At 64.8% G+C, this 25111-nt stretch overlaps 2 protein-coding genes across 5 annotated transcripts; both read left to right on the top strand.

Annotated features, from left to right (window-relative positions):
- Window positions 1-189: 189 nt before the first annotated feature.
- Window positions 190-17730, top strand: SKIC2 (SKI2 subunit of superkiller complex; the record flags this gene model as incomplete). Its single annotated transcript, XM_053932988.1, has 15 exons — window positions 190-464; window positions 1547-1759; window positions 2555-2665; window positions 3322-3433; window positions 4474-4592; window positions 4723-4860; window positions 5587-5736; window positions 7242-7343; window positions 8087-8225; window positions 9123-9249; window positions 10664-10880; window positions 10979-11089; window positions 13547-13765; window positions 15399-15539; window positions 17456-17730. Coding segments are annotated over 15 exons (2375 nt in total), but the record flags the coding sequence as incomplete, so codon positions are not given.
- A 711-nt stretch (window positions 17731-18441) lies between these two features.
- Window positions 18442-24072, top strand: STK19 (serine/threonine kinase 19). 4 transcript variants are annotated; one of them, XM_053932990.1, is made up of 7 exons: window positions 18450-18674; window positions 18913-19058; window positions 19724-19819; window positions 19900-20036; window positions 21467-21564; window positions 22807-22967; window positions 23837-24072. In XM_053932990.1, the coding sequence occupies exons 1-6, from the start codon at window positions 18578-18580 to the stop codon at window positions 22956-22958; spliced, it is 726 nt and encodes a 241-aa protein (XP_053788965.1). In that variant the 5' UTR covers window positions 18450-18577; the 3' UTR covers window positions 22959-22967; window positions 23837-24072. The 4 variants fall into 4 exon arrangements, with proteins under 4 accessions (XP_053788967.1, XP_053788966.1, XP_053788965.1 ...); XM_053932989.1 differs by having other exon boundaries at window positions 18471-18674; window positions 22807-22954; XM_053932992.1 differs by lacking the exons at window positions 22807-22967; window positions 23837-24072 and adding an exon at window positions 22212-22790 and having other exon boundaries at window positions 18442-18674.
- The last annotated feature ends 1039 nt before the right edge of the window (window positions 24073-25111 follow it).

Raw genomic sequence — 25111 nt, 5'->3', positions numbered from 1 at the left:
CCCAAAAACCTGCCCTAAAAACCTGCCCCAAAAAGCTGCCCTGTTCTGCACCCAAACCTGCCAAAAACCTGCCCCAAAAACCTGCCCTAAAAAACCTATCCTGAACCTGCCCCGAATATCTGCCCTAAAAACCTGCCCCAAAAAGCTGCCCCAAACCTGCCCTAAATTGCCGTAAATCTGCCCCAAAAGCCTGCCCAAATCTGCCCCAAAAACCTGCCTCGAAAACCTGCCCCACCCCTGCTCTCACCTGCCCCACGCCTTCTCCACACCTGCCCCTCACCTGCCCCACCCCTGCTCTCACCTGCCCCACGCCTTCTCCACACCTGCCCCTCACCTGCCCCTCACCTGCCCTCACCTGCCCCAGGTACTACGCGGCCGTGGAGGCCAAGAAGGAGCAGAGCAGCAAACACGCGCAGAGCTTCGGGGCGCGGCAGCCCACCATGGGCGGCCCCAACCCCGGGCAGGTACGGCGGGGTCCGAGGGGCTGGGGGCTGCCCCGGGGGTCCCGGGGAGATCCAGAGGGGCTGGGGGCTGCCCCAGGGGTATCCAGAGGGGCTGGGGGCTGCCCCGGGGGTCCCGGGGAGATCCAGAGGGGCTGGAGGCTGCCCCGGGGGTATCCAGAGGGGCTGGGCGCTGCTCCGGGGAGATCCAGAGGGGCTGGGGGCTGTCCCGGGGGTCCTAAGAAGATCCAGAGGGGCTGGGGGCTGCCCCGGGGGTCCTAAGAAGATCCAGAGGGGCTGGGGGCTGCCCTGGGGGTCCTAAGGAGATCCAGAGGGGCTGGGGGCTGCCCCGGGGGTCCTGGGGAGATCCAGAGGGGCTGGGGGCTGCCATGGGATATCCAGAGGGGCTGTGGGCTGCCGAAGGGATATCCAGAAGGGCTGGGGGCTGCCCCGGGGGATATCCAGAGGGGCTGGGGGCTTGCTCTGGGGGTCCTAAGGAGATCCAGAGGGGCTGGGGGCTGCCAAAGGGATATCCAGAGGGGCTGGGGGCTTGCTCTGGGGGTCCTAAGGAGATCCAGAGGGGCTGGGGGCTGCCCCAGGGATATCCAGAGGGGCTGGGGGCTGCCCCGGAGGTCCCGGGGGTATCCAGAGGGGCTGGGGGCTGCCCCGGGGAGATCCAGAGGGGCTGGGGGCTGCCCCAGGGATATCCAGAAGGGCTGGGGGCTGCCCCGGGGGTATCCAGAGGGGCTGGGGGCTGCCCCGGGGGATATCCAGAGGGGCTGGGGGCTTGCTCTGGGGGTCCTAAGAAGATCCAGAGGGGCTGGGGGCTGCCCCAGGGGTCCCGGGGGTATCCAGAGGCGCTGGGGGCTGCCCCGGGGGTATCCAGAGGGGCTGGGGGCTGCTCCAGGGATATCCAGAGGGGCTGGGGGCTGCCCTGGGGGTCCTGGGGATATCCAGGAGGGGCTGGGGGCTGCCCTGGGGGTGTCCAGAGGGGCTGGGGGCTGCCCCGGGGATATCCAGAAGGGCTGGGGGCTGCCCCGGGGGTATCCAGAGGGGCTGGGGGCTGCCCCGGGGGTCCCGCTGACCTTGTTTTCTCCCCCCGGCAGGAGCGGGGGGTCTGGCTGTCCCTGCTGGAGACGCTCCGCGAGCGGGAGCTGCTGCCCGCCGTCACCTTCACCTTCTCGCGGGGCCGCTGCGAGGACCAGGCGGCCGCGCTGGGCTCGCTGGAGCTGCTGAGCGGCCCCGAGCGCGGGCAGGTGCGGCAGTTCCTGACGCGCTGCCTGGCCCGGCTGCGCGGCTCCGACCGGCGCCTGCCGCAGGTGGGGGCCCTGCGGGGTCTTCTGGGGGGAAAAAAACGGGTTTTTGGGACGTGCGGGTGGGTGTAAGTAAAGGTGTGAGGGGTGGGTGCTGTGGGTGATGGCTGCCCCTGAGGCCGGGGTGCTGTGGGGTGCTCTGTGACACCTCTGTGTTCCCCCTCCGTGTTCTCTCTGCATGGGAACACTTTCATGTTCCTTCCGTGTTCCCTCTATGTTTTTCTCATGTTCCTTCCATGGGAACACCTCCACATCCTCCCTCCGTGTTTTTCCTCCATGTTCCCCCTCCACGTTCCCTCCGTGTTCTTTCCATGTTCCCTCCATGTTCCTCTTCCATGTTCCCCCTCCATATTTTTTCCACGTTCTCTCTGTTCTCTTTCCATGTTCCCTCCGTGTTCTTCCTCTGTGTTCTCCTTCCATGTTCTCCTTCCACGTTCCCTCTCCGTGTTCCCCCTCCATGTTCCCCATCCATGTTCTCTCCATGATCCCCCTCCATATTTTCCCTCGATGTTCCCTCCATGTTCTTCCTCCACGTTCTCCTTCTGTATTCTCCTTCCACATTCCCCCTCCACGTTCCCTCTCCACGTTCCCCCTCCACGTTCCTTCTCCATGTTCTCTCCGTGTTCCCCCTCCATGTTTTTTCTCCATGTTCTCCCTCCATGTTCTCTCCGTGTTCCCCCTCCATGTTTTTTCTCCATGTTCTCCCTCCATGTTCTCTCCATGTTCCCCCTCCATGTTCTCCCTCCATGTTCTCTCCGTGTTCCCCCTCGATTTTCCCCCTGCACGTTCCCCCTTCCCCAGGTGCTGCAGCTGTCGGAGCTGCTGCAGCGCGGCATCGGCGTCCACCACGGCGGGGTCCTGCCCCTGCTCAAGGAGATCGTGGAGATGCTCTTCAGCCAAGGGCTGGTCAAGGTGTGTGGGGACAGGCGCTGCAGCCGCGTGTGGGGCACAGGCTTTTGCCCCATGGAGACATCCCCAGCCCCAAACCTGCCCCAAACCTGCCCCAAAACTGCCTCAAAACTGCCCCATACCTACGCCAAACCTGCCCCAAACCTGCCTCAAAACTGCCCCAAACCTGCCCCATATCTGCCCCAAACCTGCCTCATACCCACCTCAAAATTGCCCCAAACCTGCCCCATATCTGCCCCAAACCTGCCCCAAAACTGCTCCAAACCTGCCCCAAAACTGCCTCATACCTGCCTCAAAACTGCCCCAAAACTGCCTCAAAACTGCCTCAAAACTGCCCCAAAACTGCCCCAAACCTGCCTCATACCTGCCTCAAAACTGCCCCAAAACTGCCACAAACCTACCCCATATCTGTCCCAAACCTGCCTCAAACCTGCCCCAAAACTGCCCCAAACCTGCCTCAAACCTACCTTCTACCTGCCTCAAAATTGCCCCAAACCTGCCCCATATCTGCCCCAAACCTGCCCCAAAACTGCTCCAAACCTGCCCCAAAACTGCTCCAAACCTGCCCCATACCTGCCTCAAAACTGCCCCAAAACTGCCACAAACCTACCCCATATCTGCCCCAAATCTGCCCCAAACCTGCCCCATACCTGCCCCAGGTGCTGTTTGCCACTGAGACCTTCGCCATGGGGGTGAACATGCCGGCACGGACCGTCGTCTTCGACTCCATCCGCAAACACGACGGGAACAGCTTCCGGGACCTCCTGCCAGGTGTGGGGAATGAGATTGAGAGAAGGTGGAAATATGGGAGAAGAGACTTTGAGAGAAAAAGAAAAATAGAGTTGTAATTGTGGCAGGAAGTGTGGGGGGGGAAAGAGTGGGAAACATGAGGGGGAAAGGATGGGAAATGTGAGGGAAATAGACAGGGAAACATGAGGGAGAAATGGTGAGAAACACGAGAAGAAAATGATGATAAACGTGAGGGGAAAATGACAAAGAATGTGAGGGGAAAATGACAAGAAACATGACACGAAAACTACAAGAAATGTGAGGGAAAAAGAGCAGGAAATGTGAGGGGGAAATGGTGGGAAATATGAGGGGAAAAATGTGGGAAAGGTGAGGGGAAATGAGCCAGAAATGTTGAGGGGGAAAGGGTGGGAAACGTGAGAGGAAAAATAATGGGAAACGTGTGGAGAAAATAGCAGGAAACGTGAGGGGAAAAGAGTGGGAAATGTGAAGGAAAAAGAGCAGGAAACGTGAGGGGAAAAAGGCAGGAAATATGAGGGGAAAACGACAATAAACATGAGGGGAAAGTGCTGGGAAATGTGAGGGGGAAAATGTGGGAAAGGTGAGGGGAAAAGAGCAGAAAACATGAGGGGGAAAAAGGGCGGGAAAACGTGAGGGGGAAAAAGGGCGGGAAAACGTGAGGGGAAAAAGGGCGGGAAAACATGAGGGGAAAAAGGGCGGGAAAACATGAGGGGGAAAAGGGCGGGAAAACGTGAGGGGGGAAAAGGGTAGGAAATATGGGGGAAAAATGTGGGAAAGGTGAGGGAAAAAAGCAGAAAATGTGAGGGGAAAAAGGGCGGGAAAACGTGAGGGGGAAAAAGGACAGGAAAACGTGAGGGGGAAAGGGCGGGAAAATGTTAAGGGGGAAAAGGCAAAAAATGTGAGGGGGAAAAGGGCGGGAAAGCATGAGGGAAAAATGGCGGAAAACATGGGGGTAAAAGCAGTAGCGTTTATGAGGAGAAAACAAGGAAAGCGCCTTGCCGTGGGCCAGGACCGTGGCTCACCGTGCCTTTGCGTCCCCCCAGGCGAGTACACGCAGATGTCGGGGCGCGCGGGGCGCCGCGGGCTGGACGCCACCGGCACCGTCATCATCCTCTGCAAGGGGCCGGTGCCCGAGCTGTCCGACCTGCACCGCATGATGCTGGTGAGCGCTCGGCGCGTCGCCGCCACGTCACCGCCGTGTCCCCATCTATGTGTCACCGCTGTGTCACCGCCGTGTCCCCATCTATGTGTCACCGCCGTGTCACCGCCGTGTCACCGCCGTGTCCCCCCAGGGCCGGCCGTCGCCGCTGCAGTCGCGGTTCCGCCTGACGTACCCCATGATCCTGCTGCTGCTGCGTGCCCCCGCCCTGCGCCCCCACGACCTGATGCGCCGCAGCTTCGCCGAGTTCCCGCTGCGCCGCGACGCCACGGTGAGGCCGTGCTGGCTGCTGGGGGATGCTGGGAGCAGCCCGGGATGGACTGGGGGACACTGGGAGCAGCCCGGGGTGGACTGGGGGACACTGGGAGCACCCCAGTGTGCAGTGGGGGACACTGGGAGCACCCCAGGATGGACTGGGGGACACTGGGAGCACCACAGTGTGCACTGGGGGACACTGGGAGCACCCCAGGATGGACTGAGGGACACTGGGAGCACCCCAGGGTGGACTGGGGGACACTGGGAGCACCCCAGGATGGACTGGGGGACACTGGGAGCACCCCAGGATGAACTGGGGGACACTGGGAGTGCCACAGTGTGCACTGGAGGCCACTGGGAGCACGCCAGGATGGACTGGGGGACACTGGGAGCACCCCGGGATGGACTGGGGGACACTGGGAGCACACCAGGATGGACTGGGGGACACTGGGAGCACCCCAGGGTGGACTGGGGGACACTGGGAGCACCCCAGGATAGACTGGGTGATGCTGGGAGCAGCCCGGGATGGACTGGGGGACACTGGGAGCACTGGGATGCCCCAGTAAGGCCACTGGGTGACTCCCAGTAAGGACTGGGAGCACTGGGACGCCCCAGTAAGGCCACTGGGCGACTCCCAGTAAGGACTGGGAGCACTGGGACGCCCCAGTAAGGACACTGGGCTGCCCCAGTAAGGACTGGGAGCACTGGGACGCCCCAGTAAGGCCCCCCCGCGTCCCCCCAGGCGCAGACGCGTCGCGTGGCCGCCCTCAGGGAGGCGCTGGCGGCGCTGGGGGGCCCCGAGGGGACAGCGGGGGACACGGGGGACATCGGGGACCTGCCCCAGTACCACCAGGCCGTGGTGGCGCTGCGCCGAGCCCGCGCCGTGCTGCAGGTGGGTCTGGGGGCACGGGGACACCTGGGGGGGTCAGGGGACACTGGGGGTCACAGGGGACACTGGGGGGACAGGGGACACCTGGGGGGTCAGGGGACACCTGGGGGGGACAGGGGACACCTGGGGGAATGGGGTCATCTGGGGAGGGTCACAGGGACACCTGGGGGTCACAGGGGACACTGAGGGGACAGGGGACATTGGGGGGGACAGGGGACACCTGGGGGTCGCAGGGGACACTGGGGGGACAGGGGACACTGGGGGGTCACGGGGACACCTGAGGGAAAGGGGACACTGAGGGGTCGCAGGGGACACTGGGGGGACAGGGGACACTGGGGGGTCACAGGGGACACTGAGGGGACAGGGGACACCTGGGGAGGGTCACAGGGACACCTGGGGGTCACAGGGGACACTGGGGGGTCAGGGGACACTGGGGGGTCACGGGGACACCTGGGGGTCGCAGAGGGCACTGGGGGGACGGGGACACCTGGGGGGATGGGGACACCTGAGGGGGGTTGCAGGGACACATGGGGGGGTCACGGGGACACCTGAGGGGACAGGGGACACCTGGGGGCTCAGGGGACACTGAGGGGACAGGGGACACTGGGGGGTCACGGGGACACCTGAGGGAAAGGGGACACCTGGGGGGTCACAGGGGACACCTGAGGGAAAGGGGACACCTGGGGAGGGTCACAGGGACACCTGAGGGAAAGGGGACACCTGGGGGGTCACAGGGGACACCTGGGGAGGGTCACAGGGACACCTGGGGGTCACAGGGGACACTGAGGAGACAGGGGACACTGGGGGGGGTCACAGGGACACATGGGGGGGTCAGGGGACACTGGGGGGACAGGGGACACCTGGGGGGTCACGGGGACACCTGGGGGGTCAGGGGACACCTGGGGAGGGTCACAGGGACACCTGGGGGTCACAGGGGACACTGAGGGGACAGGGGACACTGGGGGGACAGGGGAAACTGGGGGGACGGGGACACCTGGGGGGATGGGGACACCTGAGGGGGGTTGCAGGGACACCTGGGGGGGTCACGGGGACACCTGAGGGGACAGCGGACACCTGGGGGCTCAGGGGACACTGAGGGGACAGGGGACACTGGGGGGGGTCACAGGGACACCTGGGGGGGTCAGGGGACACTGGGGGGACAGGGACACTGAGGGGGGTCACGGGGACACCTGAGGGGACAGGGGACACCTGGGGGGACAGGGGACACCTGGGGAGGGTCACAGGGACACCTGGGGGTCACAGGGGACACTGAGGGGACAGGGGACACCGGGGGGTCACAGGGACACCTGGGGGGTCACAGGGGACACCTGGGGGGTCAGGGGACACCCGAGGGGTCACGGGGACACCTGGGGGGCACATCTGGGGGGTCGAGAGGGGCCTGGGGACACCGTGCAGGGGTCTCTGGAGGTCCCTGGGCTCAGGGGGGGGTTCAGGGGGGTCCTGGGGGGGGGTCCCAGTGCCCCCCTGACGGGGTCTGGGGTCCGCAGCGGTGCCTGGCGCAGCCGGGGGGGCAGCGGGTGCTGGCACCGGGCCGGGTGGTGGTGGTCTGCACGCCGAGGCACCGCAACGCGCTGGGGCTGGTGCTGCAGGTACCCCCAAACCCCAAAGCACCCCAAAGCACCCCAAAACAAACCCAAAACACCCCAAAGCACCCCAAAACACCCCGAAACAAACCCAAAACAAACCCAAAACACCCCAAAACAAACCCAAAACACCCCGAAACAAACCCAAAACAAACTCAAAACACCCCCAGAACACCCTAAAACACCGCAACGCGCTGGGGCTGGTGCTGCAGGTACCCCCAAACCCCAAAGCAACCCAAAATAAACCCAAAACAAACCCAAAACACCCCAAAACAAACCCAAAACACCCCAAAACACCCCCAAAACACCCTAAAACACCCCAAAATAAACCCAAAACACCCCCAAACCAAACCCAAAACACCACAACGCGCTGGGGCTGGTGCTGCAGGTACCCCAAACACCCCCAAAACACTCCAAAACATCCCCAAACACCCATGAACCCCCCAAACTACCCCATACCCCCCCAAAATCCCCCCAAACCCCCCAAACTACCCCCAGTACCTCCCAAACTCCCCCAAAACCCCCTCAATCCCCCCAAACTCTCCCATAACCTCCTGAATACCCCCCAAAACCCCCCCAAACTCCCCCACAAACCCCCCAAACTCCCCCATAAACCCCCCAAACTCCCCCCAAACCCCTCAATCCCCCCAGAACCCCCACCAAACTCCCCCCAAACACCCCCCAGAACCCCCCCCCAGTTCCCTCCCCTAACCCCCCCCCCCCCGCCCCGGGGGTCCTGCCCAGGTGAGCTCCGGGGCTCCGGCCGCACCTTCACCACGCTGGTGCTGAGCGAGAAGCCCCCCGAGGACGGGGGAGCCCCCCCTGAGCCCCCCCAGGACGTGCCCTACCCCGAGGACCTGCTGCTCACCCGCCTCTTCCTGCCCGAGGGTCTGCACCCCAAAAACGGGGGGGGGGAGCGGTGCCCCGATGTTTGGGACCCTCTGGGGGGGGTTTGGGGATCCTCAGGATGGATTTGGGGGGGTTTAAAGGGGGTCTCTGGGGATTTGGGGGGTCCACGAGTACCTGAGTCCATTCTGAGGGGGTCTTGGGGTCCTTAAGAGTGATTTGAGATTCCTGAGTCAGTTTTGGGGGGGGATCCTGAGGGATTTGGGGGTCACTGGGGTCCTGTTTGGGGTCCCTAAGAGGGATTTGGGGTCTCCCTGGATTCCTGGGTCAGTTTTGGGGGGGGGATCCTGAGAGATTTGGGGTCTCCCTGGATTCCTGAGTCAGTTTTGGGGGTGATCCTGACAGATTTGGGGCTCACTGGGTCCTGTTTGGGGTCCCTAAGAAGGATTTGGGGGGGGTCTCTGAAGTGTTTGGGGGGGTTCCCAGATTCCTGGTTCACTTTTGGGGGTGATCCTGACAGATTTGGGGCTCACTGGGTCCTGTTTGGGGTCCCTAAGAAGGATTTGGGGGGGGTCTCTGAAGTGTTTGGGGGGGTTCCCAGATTCCTGGTTCACTTTTGGGGGTGATCCTGACAGATTTGGGGCTCACTGGGTCCTGTTTGGGGTCCCTAAGAGGGATTTGGGGGGGTTCTCTGAAGTGTTTGGGGGGGTTCCCCAGATTCCTGGGTCAGTTTTGGGGGTGATCCTGACAGATTTGGGGGTCACTGGGTCCTGTTTGGCGTCCCTAAGAGAGGTTTGGGGTCTCCCTGGATTCCTGAGTCAGTTTTGGGGGGGATCCTGACAGATTTGGGGGTCACTGGGTCCCTCCTCGGGCACCTGAGGGTCCTTCCAGTGGTTTTTGGGGGGTCCCTGAAGGTTTTGGGGTCCCCCCCCTCCCCAGGCCCCCCCGGGCACTGCCTGGAGCAGCTGCGCCCCGAGGACATCGTGGGGGTCACGGCCAAGACCCTGCGGGTGAACCCCGAGATTCTGCTGCAGGAGCTGCGCCCCCCCAGGGGACCCCGGCCCCGGTACGGGGGTCCTGGGGGGGAAATTGGGGTCCTGGGGGAGAATTTGGGGTCCTGGGGAGGGAAATTGGGGTCCTGGGGGAGAATTTGGGGTCCTGGGGGGGGAATTTGGGGTCCTGGGGGAGAATTTGGGGTCCTGGGTGGGGAATTTGGGGTCCTGGGAGGGGGATTTGGGGTCGGGAGGGAGAATTTGGGGTCCTGGGGGGGAATTTGGGGTCCTGGGGGGGGGAATTGGGGTCCTGGGGGAGAATTTGGGGTCCTGAGGGCCAGAATCGGGTCCTGAGGGGGATAATTGGGGTCCTGAGGGAAAAATTTGGGGTCCTGGGGGGGAAATTGGGGTCCTGGGGGGGGAATTGGGGTCCTGGGGAGGGAATTTGGGGTCCTGGGGGGGGAATTTGGGGTCCTGAGGGCCAGAATCGGGTCCTGAGGGGGATAATTGGGGTCCTGGGGGGGAATTTGGGGTCCTGGGGGGGAAATTGGGGTCCTGGGGGGGGAATTTGGGGTCCTGGGGGGGAAATTGGGGTCCTGGGGGGGAAATTTGGGGTCCTAGGGGGGAAATTGGGGTCCTGGGGGGGAAATTTGGGGTCCTAGGGGGGAAATTGGGGTCCTGGGGGGAAAATTTGGGGTCCTGGAGGGGGGGGATTGGGGTCCTGGAGGGGGGGATTGGGGTCCCAGGGGAGAACAGGGTCCCCCCATGGATTTCGGGGTCCCGCTGTGCTTTTTGGGCTCTCCCCGTGGCTTTTGGGCTCTCCCTGTGGATTTTGGTGTCCCCCCGTGGATTTAGGGGTCCCCCTGTGGATTTAGGGATCCCCTCATGGATTTTGGGGTCCCCCCATGGATTTTGGGCTCTCCCTGTGGATTTTGGGGTCCCCCCATGGATTTTGGGGTCCTGCCATGGATTTTGGTGTCTCCCTGTGGATTTCGGGGTCCCGCTGTGGATTTCAGGGTCTCCCCCCCAATTTCGGGGTCCTGCCATGGATTTTGGGATCTCCCTGTGGATTTCGGGGTCCCGCTGTGGTTTTTGTGCTCTCCCTGTGGATTTCGGGGTCTCTCTGTGAATCTTGGTGTCCCCCCCCGGATTTCGGGATCCCCCCCACCGATTTCGGGATGCCCCCCGGATTTTGGGGTCCCCCCCCGATTTCGGGATGCCCCCCGGATTTTGGGATCCCCCCCCGGATTTCGAGATCCCCGCCCGGATTTCGGTGGCCCCCCCCCCCCGATTTCGGGATCCCCCCCGATTTCGGGATGCCCCCCGGATTTCGGGATCCCCCCCCGATTTCGAGATCCCCCCCGGATTTCGGGGTCCCCCCCCCGATTTCAGGATCCCCCCCAGATTTCGGGATGCCCCCCCGATTTCGGGATCCCCCCCGGATTTCGGGGTTCCCCCCCTCATTTCTCACCCCCGGCATCCCCGCAGGTCTCCCCCCCCGGGCGGGGGTCTCGGGGCGGCCCTGCAGGAGCTGTGTCGGCTGGCGGGGGGTGCCGGCAGGGAGGGGGGGCCCCCCCTGCTGGAGGCTTTGGGGGTCCCCCCCGGGCGGGACCCCGCGGCGCTGGCGGCGGCGGCCGAGCTGCGCGGGCTGGGCGCGGCGCTGCGCGGCTTCCGCTGCGTGCACAGCCCCCGCTTCGCCCAGCAGGTAACGGGGCAGGGGGGTTTTTTTTTGGGGGGTGTTTTTTTTTTGGGGGGACCCCCCCCCCCCCCACCCCCACTGAGCCTTCGCCGTGTCCCTCCCAGTACGCCCAGTTCGCCGCCAGGCAGGAGCTGCAGGAGCAGCTGGAGGAGCTGCAGTTCCAGCTGTCGGACCAGTCGCTGCTGCTGCTGCCCGAGTACCACCAGCGCCTCGAGGTGGGGCCCGGGATACCCCCAAAACCGCCACTGGGACACCCCAAAACCGCCCCTGGGACACCCCAAAACTGCCCCTGAGACACCCCCAAACTGCCCCCAAGATACCCTCAAAACTGCCACTGGGACCCCCCAAAACTGCCCCCGGGATACCCCCAAAACCGCCACTGGGACCCCCCAAAACCGCCACTGGGACCCCCCAAAACCGCCACTGGGACCCCCCAGAACTGCCCCTGGGACACCCCAAAACTGTCCCTGAGACACCCCCAAACTGCCCCCAAGATACCCTCAAAACTGCCACTGGGACACCCCAAAACTGCCCCCGAGATACCCAAAAACTGCCCCTCGGACACCCCAAAACTGCCCCTGAGACACCCCCAAACTGCCCCCGAGATACCCCAAAACTGCCCCTGAGACACCCCCAAACTGCCCCCAAGATACCCTCAAAACTGCCACTGGGACACCCCCAAACTGCCCCCGAGATACCCCAAAACTGCCCCTGAGATACCCCAAAACCGCCCCTGGGACACCCCAAAACTGCCCCTGGGACCCCCCAAAATTGCCCCCAAGATACCCTCAAAACTGCCACTGGGACACCCCCAAACTGCCCCCAAGATACCCTCAAAACTGCCCCTGGGACACCCCAAAACTGCCCCTGAGACACCCCCAAACTGCCCCCAAGATACCCTCAAAACTGCCACTGGGACCCCCCAAAACTGCCCCCGGGATACCCCCAAAACCGCCACTGGGACCCCCAAAACCGCCACTGGGACCCCCCAAAACCGCCACTGGGACCCCCCAGAACTGCCCCTGGGACACCCCAAAACTGTCCCTGAGACACCCCCAAACTGCCCCCAAGATACCCTCAAAACTGCCACTGGGACACCCCAAAACTGCCCCCGAGATACCCCAAAACTGCCCCTCGGACACCCCAAAACTGCCCCTGAGACACCCCCAAACTGCCCCCGAGATACCCCAAAACTGCCCCTGAGACACCCCCAAACTGCCCCCAAGATACCCTCAAAACTGCCACTGGGACACCCCCAAACTGCCCCCGAGATACCCCAAAACTGCCCCTGAGATACCCCAAAACCGCCCCTGGGACACCCCAAAACTGCCCCTGGGACCCCCCAAAATTGCCCCCAAGATACCCTCAAAACTGCCACTGGGACACCCCCAAACTGCCCCCAAGATACCCTCAAAACTGCCCCTGGGACACCCCAAAACTGCCCCTGAGACACCCCCAAACTGCCCCCGAGATACCCCAAAACTGCCCCTGAGACACTCCCAAACTGCCCCCAAGATACCCCCAAACTGCCCCCGGGATACCCCCAAAACAGCCCCTGGGACACCCCAAAACCCCTGGGACACCCCACCTCCCCCACGTCTCTGCTGCTGCTGCCCGAGTGCCACCAACGCCTGGACATGGGGACCTCCAGTGACCCCTGTGTGACCCCTGTGTGACCCCTGTGTGACCTCTGTGTGACCCCATTGTCCCCTGTGACCCCACTGTCCCCTGTGACCCCTGTGTGACCCCATTGTCCCCTGTGACCCCTGTGTGACCCCGCTGTGACCCCATTGTCCCCTGTGACCCCATTGTCCCCTGTGACCCCCGTGTGACCCCCCCCCAGGTGCTGTCGGAGCTGGGCTACGTGGCGGGGGGCGCGGTGGCCCTGGGGGCTATCCCCTGTCCCCTGTGACCCCTGTGTGACCCCCGTGTGACCCCCCCCTGTCCCCTGTGACCCCATTGACCCCTGTGACCCCTGTGACCCCCCTGTGACCCCTGTGACCCCCCCAGGTGCTGTCAGAGCTGGGCTACGTGGCGGGGGGCGCGGTGGCCCTGGGGGTTGTCCCCTGTCCCCTGTGACCCCCGTGTGACCCCTGTGACCCCCCTGTGACCCCCCAGGTGCTGTCGGAGCTGGGCTACGTGGCGGGGGGCGCGGTGGCCCTGGGGGCTGTCCCCTGTCCCCTGTGACCCCCGTGTGACCCCTGTGACCCCCCTGTGACCCCCCCCTCTCCCCTGTGACCCCCGTGTGACCCCTGTGACCCCCCCTGTCCCCTGTGACCCCCGTGTGACCCCCGTGTGACCCCTGTGACCCCCCCCTCTCCCCTGTGACCCCCGTGTGACCCCTGTGACCCCCCCTGTCCCCTGTGACCCCCGTGTGACCCCCGTGTGACCCCCCCTCTCCCCTGTGACCCCCCCAAAACCCCTGTGACCCCCGTGTGTCCCCTGTGACCCCCCCTGTCCCCGTGTGACCCCTGTGACCCCCCTGTGACCCCTGTGACCCCCCCCCAGGTGCTGTCGGAGCTGGGCTACGTGGCGGGGGGCGCGGTGGCCCTGGGGGCTGTCCCCTGTCCCCTGTGACCCCCGTGTGACCCCTGTGACCCCTGTGTGACCCCCCCCCTGTCCCCATGTGACCCCCGTGTGACCCCTGTGACCCCCCTGTGACCCCCCCCCAGGTGCTGTCGGAGCTGGGCTACGTGGCGGGGGGCGCGGTGGCCCTGGGGGGCCGCGTGGCCGCCCTGCTGAGCACGGAGCAGCTGGTGCTGACCGAGCTGCTGCTGGGCAACGTGCTGGCCCCGCTGCGGCCCGAGGAGAGCGTGGCCCTGCTCTCCTGCCTGGTGACCCCCGGCCGCGGGGACCCGCTGCCCGAGGGGCTGCCCCCCGCCCTGGCACAGGTCAGGCCCGGGGGGGGACACTGGGGGGGTTTGGGGGGGGATTTGGGAGGTTTGGGGCACTTTTTGGGAGGATTTGGAGGGATATTGGGGGGTTTGGGGACACTGGGGGAGATATTGGGAGGTTTGGGGCACTTTGTGGGAGGATTTGGGGGGTTTGGGGCACTTTTGGGGGGTATTGGGGGGTTTGGGGACAGTGGGGGGGATATTGGGGGGATATTGGGGGGTTTGGGGCACTTTTGGGGAGGATTTGGGGGGAATTTGGGGGGTTTGGGGCACTTTTGGGGGAGAATTTGGGGGGTTGGGGGCACTTTTGGGGGGTATTGGGGGGTTTGGGGACAGTGGGGAGCGATTTGGGGGAAATTTGGGGGGTTTGGGGCACTTTTGGGGCACTTTTGGGGGGGATTTGGGGGGTTTGGGACACATATTGGGGGGATGTGGGGGGTTTGAGGCACTTTTGGGGGGTATTGGGGGGTTTGGGGACAGTGAGGGGGGATTTGGGGGGAATTTGGGAGGTTTGGGGCACTTTTGGGGGAGGATTTGGGGGGATATTGGGGGGTTTGGGGACACTGAGGGAGATATTGGGGGGTTTGGGGCACTTTTGGGGGGGATTTGGGGGGTAATTGGGGGGTTTGGGGCACTTTTGGGGGGATGTGGGGGGTTTGAGGCACTTTTGGGGGGTATTGGGGGGTTTGGGGACAGTGGGGGGGATTTGGGGGGATATTGGGGGGTTTGGGGCACTTTTGGGGGGTATTGGGGGGTTTGGGGACAGTGGGGAGCGATTTGGGGGAAATTTGGGGGGTTTGGGGCACTTTTGGGGCACTTTTGGGGGGGATTTGGGGGGTTTGGGGCACATATTGGGGGGATGTGGGGGGTTTGAGGCACTTTTGGGGGGTATTGGGGGGTTTGGGGACAGTGAGGGGGGATTTGGGGGGAATTTGGGAGGTTTGGGGCACTTTTGGGGGAGGATTTGGGGGGATATTGGGGGGTTTGGGGACACTGAGGGAGATATTGGGGGGTTTGGGGCACTTTTGGGGGGGATTTGGGGGGTAATTGGGGGGTTTGGGGCACTTTTGGGGGGATGTGGGGGGTTTGAGGCACTTTTGGGGGGTATTGGGGGGTTTGGGGACAGTGGGGGGGATTTGGGGGGATATTGGGGGGTTTGGGGCACTTTTGGGGGGGATTTGGGGGGTTTGGGGCACTTCAGGGAGGGATTTGGGGGGATATTGGGGAATTTGGGGGGTTTGGGGCACTTTGAGGACACCTGGGGGGGACATCTGGGGGTCTGGGGGGGATTTTGGGGGTCCCTAACGAGCCCCCCCAGGCCCTGGAGCGGTTGGGGGGGTTTGGGGGGGGATTTTGGGGGTCCCTAACGAGCCCCCCCAGGCCCTGGAGCGGTTGGGGGGGGGTTGGGGGGGGATTTTGGGGGTACCTAACGAGCCCCCCCAGGCCCTGGAGCGGTTGGGGGGGTTTGGGGGGGGATTTTGGGGGTCCCTAACGAGCCCCCCCAGGCCCTGGAGCGGTTGGGGGGGGGTTGGGGGGGGATTTTGGGGGTCCCTAACGAGCCCCCCCAGGCCCTGGAGCGGTTGGGGGGGGTTTGGGGGGGATTTTGGGGGTCCCTAACGAGCCCCCCCAGGCCCTGGAGCGCCTCCGCGCCGTCGCCGCCCGCGTGGCCCGGCTGGAGCAGCAGCGCGGCCTCGGGCCCGGCCCCGACGACTTCGTGGCCCAGTTCGGCTTCAGCCTGGTCCAGGTGGTCTACGAGTGGGCCAGGGGCATGGTGAGACCCCCCAACCCCCCCCCGGGACCCCCAAAAAAACCCTCTGGGACCCCAAAAATCCCTCTGGGATACCCAAAACCCCCCCCGGGACCCCCAAAGCCCCCAGGGACCCCCAAAAATCCCTCTGGGACCCCAAAAATCCCCCTGGGACCCCCAAAAGTCCCCCTGGGATACCCAAAAATCCCCCGGGACCCCCAGAAAAACTCCTCTGGGACCCCCAAAACTCCCCCTGGGACCCCCAAAAATCCCTCTGGGACACCCAAAAATCCCTCTGGGACCCCCAGGATACCCCAGGGACCCCCAAAAATCCCTATGGGATACCCAAAAATCCCTCTGGGATACCCAAAAATCTCCCTGGGAGCCCCAAAACCTCTCTGGGACCCCCAAACCCCCCCCCGGGACACTCCTGGGACCCCCTGAAATCCCCCCCGGGATATCCCAGGAGACCCCTGAGACACCCCCATGTCCCCAATGTCCCCAACGTCCCTGATGTCCCCATATCCCCCCATTGTCCCCAACATCCCCGACGTTCCTGATGTCCCCAACACCCCAGTGTCCCTGGTGTCCCCATATCCCCCCAACATCCCCATGTCCCCAGTGTCCCCATATCCCCCATTGTCCCCATTGTCCCCAACACCCCCGTGTCCCTGCTCCCAATGTCCCCAATGTCCCCGTATCCCCCCAACATCCCTGCGTCCCCAATGTCCCCCAACACGGCCGTGTCCCCATTGTCCCCATTGTCCCCGTTGTCCCCATTGTCCCCAACGTCCCCAACATCCTCATGTCCCCATTGTCCCCGTTGTCCCCATATCCCCCCATCATCCCCACTGTTCTCAACGTCCCCAACATCCCCAATGTCCCCATATCACCCATTGTCCCCATTGTCCCCAACACCACCATGTCCCCATTGTCCCCAACGTTGTCCCCTTTGTCCCCAACATCCCCGTTGTCCCCCTTGTCCCCAACACGGCCACGTCCCTGCTGTCCCCGTTGTCCCCATTGTCCCCATTGTCCCCAACATCCCCAAGGTCCCCATTGTCCCCAATGTCCCCATTATCCCCCATTGTCCCCATTGTCCCCATTATCCCCCACTGTCCCCATTGTCCCCATTGTCCCCACTGTCCCCGTTGTCCCCATCATCCCCATTGTCCCCGCTGTCCCCAACATGGCCGTGTCCCCGTTGTCCCCATTGTCCCCAACGTCCCCATATCCCCCCAACATCCCCATGTCCCCATTGTCCCCGCTGTCCCCATTGTCCCCGCTGTCCCCAACACAGCCGTGTCCCTGTTGTCCCCATTGTCCCCATATCCCCCATGTTGCTGTCCCCAACATCCCCAAGGTCCCCAGTGTCCCCATATCCCCCATTGTCCCCATTATCCCCAATGTCCCCATATCCCCCGTTCTCCCTGCTGTCCCCACCACGGCCGTGTCCCCATTGTCCCCATGTCCCCATTGTCCCCATTGTCCCCAACACGGCCGTGTCCCTGCTGTCCCCATTGTCCCTGCTGTCCCCAACATCCCCCATTGTCCCCACTGTCCCCAACACGGCCGTGTCCCCGTTGTCCCCATTGTCCCCAACGTCCCCAACATCCCCAAGGTCCCCAGTGTCCCCATATCCCCCATTGTCCCCGTTGTCCCTGTTGTCCCCATTGTCCCCACTGTCCCCATATCCCCCCTTGTCCCCATTGTCCCCACCACGGCCGTGTCCCCGTTGTCCCCATTGTCCCCATTGTCCCCAACACGGCCGTGTCCCTGCTGTCCCCCATTGTCCCCATGTCCCCGTTGTCCCCAACATCCCCAAGGTCCCCGTTGTTCCCATTGTCCCCACTGTCCCCGTTGTCCCCACTGTCCCCATATCCCCCGCTGTCCCCGCTGTCCCCGCTGTCCCCACCACGGCCGTGTCCCCGTGGCCGCAGCCCTTTGCGGAGATCGCGCGGCTGGCGCCGGTGCAGGAGGGCACGGTGGTGCGGGCGATCCAGCGGCTGGAGGAGCTGCTGCGGGAGCTGCGCCAGGCCGCGCGCGTCGTGGGCGACCCCGCGCTGGCCGCCAAGATGGAGGCGGCCGCCGCCATGATCAAGCGCGACATCGTCTTCGCCGCCAGCCTGTACACGCAATAAAGGGACCTGGGGGGGACGCGGGGGGGGGACGGCCCCGCTGCCCGCCCCCCCCCGTGCCCCTGTGGTTCGGTCCAATCGCCCCCGGACTCGTGTGGTTCTGTCCGACCCCCCCCCAGATCCATTTGGTTCTGTCCGAGCCCCCCCAGACTCGTGTGGTTCTGTCCGACCCCCCCGTCCCGGACTCGTGTGGTTCTGTCCGACCCCCCCCAGATCCATTTGGTTCTGTCCGAGCCCCCCCAGACTCGTGTGGTTCTGTCCGACCCCCCCCAGATCCATTTGGTTCTGTCCGAGCCCCCCCAGACTCGTGTGGTTCTGTCCGATCCCCCCCCAGATCCGTTTGGTTCTGTCGGACCCCCCCCCCCAGACTCGTGTGGTTGTGTCCGAACCCCCCCTCCGCACCCCAGTGGTTCGGTCCAATCGCCCCCAGACTCCTGTGGTTCTGTCCGACCACCCCCCAGATATGTTTGGTTCTGCCCGACCCCCCAATATCTTTGTGGTTCTGTCCGAGCCCCCCCATCCCGGACTCCAGTGGTTCTGTCCGACACCCCCCCGCACCCCTGTGGTTCTGTCCGATCCCCCCCCCCCCCCCATCCCGGACTCGTGTGGTTCTGTCCAATCTCCCCCCACAATCTCACATGGATCAGTCCATTCACCTTCGCTTCACCCTTCCCCCCCCCCCGTGGTTCGTTCCAGCCCCTCCCCCCCGTTTCCCACGTGGTTTAGTCCATTCATCCGATTGGTTCAACCCGGTTCCCCCCCCCGTCGGCTCCACATGGTTCCGCCCGTGAGCCCTCGCCGCGCGCCGATCTCTGACGTCACGCGAAGGCGCAGCGTCGCGCCGCGGTGACGCCATCACCGCGCGCAGGCGGCGCCGGTGCCGCTCCGGTGCGCGGAGCCCCCCGAGCCCCCCCCGAGCCCCTCATGAGCCGCCGCCGCCCCCGCCTCGAGGACCCCAGCGCCGCCCTCAGGGCCAAGCGGCGCCGCCCGGGGCTGCCGGGGGAGGCTCCGCGCCCCGACGGTACCGGGGGAACCGGGGAGCGGCGGCGGGGCCCGGTGCGGCGGCGGCGGCGGGGGGGGGGGGCGCTGAGGGGAGCTTTGGGGCGGGGGGCGCGGGGGTCTGGAGGGGTCCCGGCTCGGTGTGCGGGGCTGCGGGTGGGGTTTTGGGGGTCCCGGTGGGGGTCCCGGGGGTCCCGGTGGGGGTCCCGGGGGTCCCGGTGGGGGTCCCGGGGGTCCCACGCCGCCGCCGCCGCCCCCAGGCAGCCCCGCGGCGGTCGAGGCCGCTCTCGGGGCCGTGGCCGCGCTCTTCCCCCGCCGCCTCTTCGGGGACGCGCTGCCGCCGCTCGTGCTGCGCCACCAGCTCTACGACGTGGTGCGGGACCGCACGGCCGTGGACCGGCACCTGGTGAGCACCGGGACCCCTCCCCAAAAACCGGGACCCCCCCCAAAAACCCGGGATCCCCCCCCAAAAACCCGGGACCCACCCCAAAAAACCGGGATCCCCCCCCAAAAACCCGGGATCCCCCCCCAAAAACCCGGGACCCCCCCAAAATCCGGGACCCCCCCCCAAAACCAGCGGGACCCCCCCCAAAAACCCGGGACTCCCCCCCAAAACCCGGGACCCTCCCAAAAAATCCGTGACCCCCCCTGACCCCGTTTCCCCTCCCCAAAACCCGGGACCCCCCCCAGAACCCAGGACCCCCCCCAAAACCCGGGACCTTCCCAAAAAACCCGGCCCCCCCCAAAACCCTTGACCCCCCTAAAACCCGGGACCCCCCCACACCCAGGACCCCCCCTCCCAAAACCCGGGACCCCCCGTGACCCCGTTCCCCCCCCCAGAACCCGGGACCCCCCCCCAACACCCGGGAGCCCCCCCCAACACCTGGGACCCTCCCAAAAAACCCGAGACCCCCCCTGACCCCGTTTCCCCTTCCCCAAAACCTGGGACCCCCCCCAGAACCCAGGACCCACCCCCAAAAACCCGGCCCCCCCTAAAACCCGGGACCCCCCCCCACAACCAGGACCCCCCCTGACCCCGTTCCCCCCCCGTCCCCTCCCCGTTCCCCCCAGAACCGGCTCCGTGACGAGGGCCGGGTGCGGCTGCTGCACCTGGGGCTGGGCCCGGACGCGCTGGGGGTCGTGAGCCTGGAGCTCTACCGGGAGAAGGTAGCGTGGGCGGGGGGCGCGGGACCCCCGGGGGCCGCCGGGGCGCCCCGAGCCCGCCGGTGACCCCCGAGGCGCGGCAGGCGCTGGCGGCCGTGGCCGGTTCCCCGCGGGAGCCGCTGGTCCGGCGCTTCCTGGAGGCGGCGGTGGCGACGAGCCCCGGGCTGAGCTTCGAGCAGCGGCGCATGAGGGAGCTGGGATTTGGGGACAGCGACGTCACGTGAGGACACCGGGACACCGGGGGGGACACCGGGGGGACATGGGGACAGATTGGGGACACGGGAGCTGGGATTCGGGGACAGCGACGTCACGTGAGGACACCGGGACACCGGGGACACCGGGGGGACATGGGGACACGGGGGGGACATGGGGACAGATTGGGGACACGGGAGCTGGGATTCGGGGACTGCGACGTCACGTGAGGACACCGGGACACGGGGGGGGACATGGGGACAAAGGGACATGGGAGCTGAGATTCGGGGACCGCGACGTCACGTGAGGACACCGGGACAGATTGGGGACATGGGAGCTGGGATTTGGGGACAGCGACGTCACGTGAGGACACCGGGACACCGGGGGGGACATTGGGATAGATTGGGGACACGGGGACACCGGGACAGACTGGGGACACGGGGACATAGGGACATGGGAGCTGGGATTTGGGGACCGCGACGTCACGTGAGGACACCGGGACACGGGGGGGACACCGGGGGGACAGAGGGGACACCAGGGGGACATGGGGACAGATTGGGGACATGGGGACACCGGGGGGACATGGCGACACCGGGGGGACATGGGAGCTGGGATTTGGGGACTGCGACGTCACGTGAGGACACCGGGACAGATTGGGGACATGGGGACAGATTGGGGACACGGGAGCTGGGATTTGGGGACCGCGACGTCACGTGAGGACACCGGGACACCGGGGGGGACACCGGGGGGACATGGGGACAGATTGGGGACATGGGAGCTGGGATTTGGGGACCGCGACGTCACGTGAGGACACCGGGACACGGGGGGAACATGGGGACACCGGGACAGACTGGGGACATGGGGACACTGGGGGGACAGCAGGGACACGGGGACAGAGGGGACACTGGGACAGGTTGGGGACATGGGGGACACGGGAGCTGGGCTTCGGGGACAGCGACGTCACGTGCAGACACCGGGGGGACACCGGGGGGACATGGGGACAGCCTGGGGATACGGGGACAGGGACACGGGGACACCAGGACACGGGGTCTGGGCTTCGGGGACCGGGATGTGACATAAGGACAGGGGAGGGGACACGGGGACAGCCGGGGGACACGGGGGGGGACAGCCCGGGGGGGGCTGGGGCGTCCTTTGGGGTGGGATTGGAGGGGCTGGGGACACCCGGGGTGGGTTTGGGAACACCTGGGGGGGTTGGGGACACTTGGGGTGGCACCGGGGACACCCGGGGGGGTTTGGGGACACCAGGATGGGGTTGGGGACACCCAGGGGTGGCACCGGGGACACCCGGGGGGGGTTGGGGACACTCGGGGGTGTGGTTGGGTGTCCCTGAGCGGGGCTGGGGTCTCCCTGAGGGGGGTTTGGGGTCTCGGGGGGTGTTCCCGGCCCTGAGCCGTGTCCCCCCCGTGTCCCCCCCGTGTCCCCCCCGTGTGCCCCCAGGCACTTGGTGGCCGCGGGGCTCCTGACCGTGCGCGACGCCGGCAGTTGGTGGCTGGCGGTGCCGGGGGCCGGGCGCTTCGTGCGGGCGCTGCTGCGGGGTGAGGGGGACAACGGGACCCCCGGGACCCCCCCGGGACCACCCCGGGACCCCCCTGGGACCCTCCTGGGACCCTCCTGGGACCCCCGTGACCCCTGGGACCCCCGGGACCCCCCCGGGACCACCCCGGGACCCCCCTGGGACCCCTCAGTGACCTCCCAATGACCCCCCGGGACCCCCCTGGGAGCCCCCCAGGACCCCTGAGACACCCCTGGGACCCCCTTGGGAGACCTGGGAGCCCACCCTCCCGGGACCCCCTGGGACCCCCCCCCGTGACCACCTGGGACCCCCCTGAGACCCCTCAGTGACCTCCCAATGACCCCTGGGACCCCCTTGGGAGACCTGGGACCACCCCCCCCGGGACGCCCCTGGGACCCCCCCCCGTGACCCCTCTGGGACCACCTGGGACCCCCTGGGACCCCTCAGTGACCCCTGGGACCCCCCTGAGACCCCCGGGACCCCCCTGGGAATACCCTGGGAACCCTGGGACCCCCCTGCGACCCCTCTGGGTGACCCCTGGGACCCCTGAGACCCTTGGGACCCCTCAGTGACCTCCCAGTGACCCCTGGGACCCCCCTGGGGTCTCTGATCCCTTCAGTGACCCCTGGGACATGCCTGGGACCCCCTGGTGACCCCTGACCCCCCCAGGCCGCCGGGCCGTGCTGTCCCTGGTGTGGGGGGGGTCAGTGACCCCTGTGTGACCCCTGTGTGACCCCTGTGTGACCCCTGACCCCTGTGTGACCCCTGTGTGACCCCTGACCCCTGTGTGACCCCTGCCCCCTGCCTCCAGGCCGCCGGGCTGTGCTGTCCCTGGTGTGGGGGGGGTGGTCAGTGACCCCTGACCCCAGTCTGACCCCTGACCCCTGACCCCTGCCCCCAGGCCGCCGGGCCGTGCTGTCCCTGGGGGGGGTGGGTCAGTGACCCCTGTGTGACCCCTGACCCCAGTGTGACCCCTGCCCCAGGCCGCCGGGCCGTGCTGTCCCTGGTGCAGGGGGGGTCAGTGACCCCAGTCTGACCCCTGACCCCTGACCCCTGTGTGCCCCCAGGCCGCCGGGCCGTGCTGTCCCTGGTGTGGGGGGGGTGGTCAGTGACCCCTGTGTGACCCCTGACCCCAGTGTGACCCCTGACCCCTGACCCCAGTGTGACCCCTCCCCCAGGCCGCCGGGCCGTGCTGTCCCTGGTGTGGGGGGGGTGGTCAGTGACCCCAGTGTGACCCCTGACCCCAGTGTGACCCCTCCCCCAGGCCGCCGGGCCGTGCTGTCCCTGGTTGGCCGCTCCGGCCCGCGGCCGCTGGCGCTGCGGGAGCTGCGCGGGGCCCGAGCGCCCCCCGGAGCCGCCCTGGGGGTCCCGTTCCTGCTGCACGACCTGCTGGGGGAGGGGCGGCTGCGCAGGTAACGCGCCTCGGTGAGCACGGCTGACCACTGAGTGACCGCTGAGTGACCACTGAGTGACCAATGAGTGACCAATGAACACTGAGTGACCACTGAGTGACCACTGAGTGACCAATGAACACTGAGTGAGCAATGAGTGACCACTGACCACTGAGTGACCGCTGAGTGACCAATGAGTGAGCAATGAGTGACCACTGACCACTGAGTGACCAATGAACACTGAGTGACCAATGAGTGACCACTGACCACTGAGTGACCGCTGAGTGACCACTGACCACTGAGTGACCGCTGAGTGACCAATGAGTGAGCAATGAGTGACCACTGACCACTGAGTGACCAATGAACACTGAGTGAGCAATGAGTGACCACTGAGTGACCACTGAGTGACCGCTGAGTGACCACTGAGTGACCACTGAGTGACCAATGAGTGACCAATGAACACTGAGTGACCAATGAGTGACCACTGAGTGACCACTGAGTGACCACTGAGTGACCAATGAGTGACCAATGAGTGACCACTGAGCAATGAGTGAGCAATGAGTGACCAATGAGTGACCACTGACCACTGAGTGACCAATGAGTGACCAATGAGCAATGAGTGACCACTGAGTGACCACTGAGTGACCACTGACCACTGAGTGACCAATGAGTGACCACTGAGCACTGAGTGACCAATGAGTGACCACTGAGCACTGAGTGAGCAATGAGTGAGCAATGAGTGACCACTGAGTGACCACTGACCACTGAGTGACCAATGAGCAATGAGTGACCATGACTGACCACGAGTGACCACTGAGTGACCAATGAGTGACCCCAAGTGACCCTTGGTGACCCCTTGGTGACCCCTGACCCCTGGCTGACCTCTGACCCCTCTGGCCGCAGTGTCCCGACCCCCGCCGGCCCCCTGGTGCAATTGGCCAAGCCGTGACCTCTGACCCCTGACCCCTGACCTCTGACCGGACCTTCCCGAGGAAGATTCTCCCGAATTTCCGCTCGGGGGCGTGGTCATGGCTGACCCCGCCCATTTGGGGGTGGGGCTAAAGCAGAGTGAGGTTGACACGCCCACTTTGGCCCCGCCCCCTCCGCGTTCAGTGCAATAAAAATCAAAATCAATAAAAGCAAAATCAATAAAATAAAAATCAATAAAATAAAAACCAATAAATGCAAAGTTCATAAAACCAAAATCAATAAAATAAAAGGAAAATTAATAAAATAAAAATTTATAAAATCGAAATAAATAAAATCAAAAGAGAGTCAAAACTAAAATTAATAAAATCTAAATCAATAAAATCAAAGTTTATAAAATCAAAATTAATAAAGTAAAATTTATAAAATCAAAATTAATAAAATCAAAATTAATAATATCAAAATTAATAATATCAGTATTAATAAAATAAAAATTATAAAATCAAAATTAATAAAGTAAAAATTTATAAAATCAGAATTAATACAATCAAAATTAATAAAATAAAAACCAGTGAAATCAAAATTAATAAAACCGATAAACCCCACCCCGCTCAAATCGCTCTTTTTCCAAAAATTAAATTAAATTTAATTTTTTTTTTTTTTTAATTCCCGGCGGGCCCCACCTCGCGCGGGCGTTGCCGCTTTAAGTTCCCCCCCCCATCGGCCGTTTCCGTCGCCGCTTTAAGAACAAGCCCCGCCCACTCTCCCTCACGCGCGGCGCTTCCGGCGCCGCTTAAAGGGGCCGCGATGGGCGCGGGGCGGGCGCGGCCGCCGCTCTTCCTCCTCCTCTTCCTCCTCCTCCTCGCCCCCGGCGCCGCCGCTCGTTGGGTGGCGACCCCCGAGACGGTACCGGAACGAGCCCCCCCCTCCCCCCCCCCCGCCGAGCCCAGAAACGGCCCCGGGGAGCGCCCGCGGCTTCCGTTAGGGGAGCCCGGCCCCGCCCCCACCGGGCCCAAAGCGGGGACAGCGGCGGGGACCCCCAGAGACCCCCGGGACCCCCCCAGAGACCCCCCCAGAGACCCCCCCAAAGACCCCCTCAGAGACCCCCCCAGAGACCCCCCCAGAGACCCCCAGGGACCCCCAGAGACCCCCGGGGACCCTCCCAGGGACCCCCAGAGACCCCCGGGACACCCAGAGACCACCCCCGGGGACCCCCCCGGGACCCCCCTGAGGGCACCCAGAGACCCCCCC

This window comes from Vidua chalybeata, assembly GCF_026979565.1.
Source record: "Vidua chalybeata isolate OUT-0048 chromosome 31 unlocalized genomic scaffold, bVidCha1 merged haplotype SUPER_31_unloc_2, whole genome shotgun sequence".
NCBI classification, from domain to species: domain Eukaryota; kingdom Metazoa; phylum Chordata; class Aves; order Passeriformes; family Viduidae; genus Vidua; species Vidua chalybeata.
This window is presented reverse-complemented; position numbering and strand designations above follow the sequence as displayed.

Coding starts and splice junctions, on each gene's coding strand:
- STK19 (XM_053932989.1), top strand. CDS start 18,578: ATGAGCCGCCGCCGCCCCCGCCTCGAGGACCCCAGCGCCGCCCTCAGG. Junction 19,820..19,899: donor TGGAGCTCTACCGGGAGAAG/GTAGCGTGGGCG, acceptor GAGGCGCGGCAG/GCGCTGGCGGCCGTGGCCGG. Junction 22,955..23,836: donor GGGGAGGGGCGGCTGCGCAG/GTAACGCGCCTC, acceptor CTCTGGCCGCAG/TGTCCCGACCCCCGCCGGCC.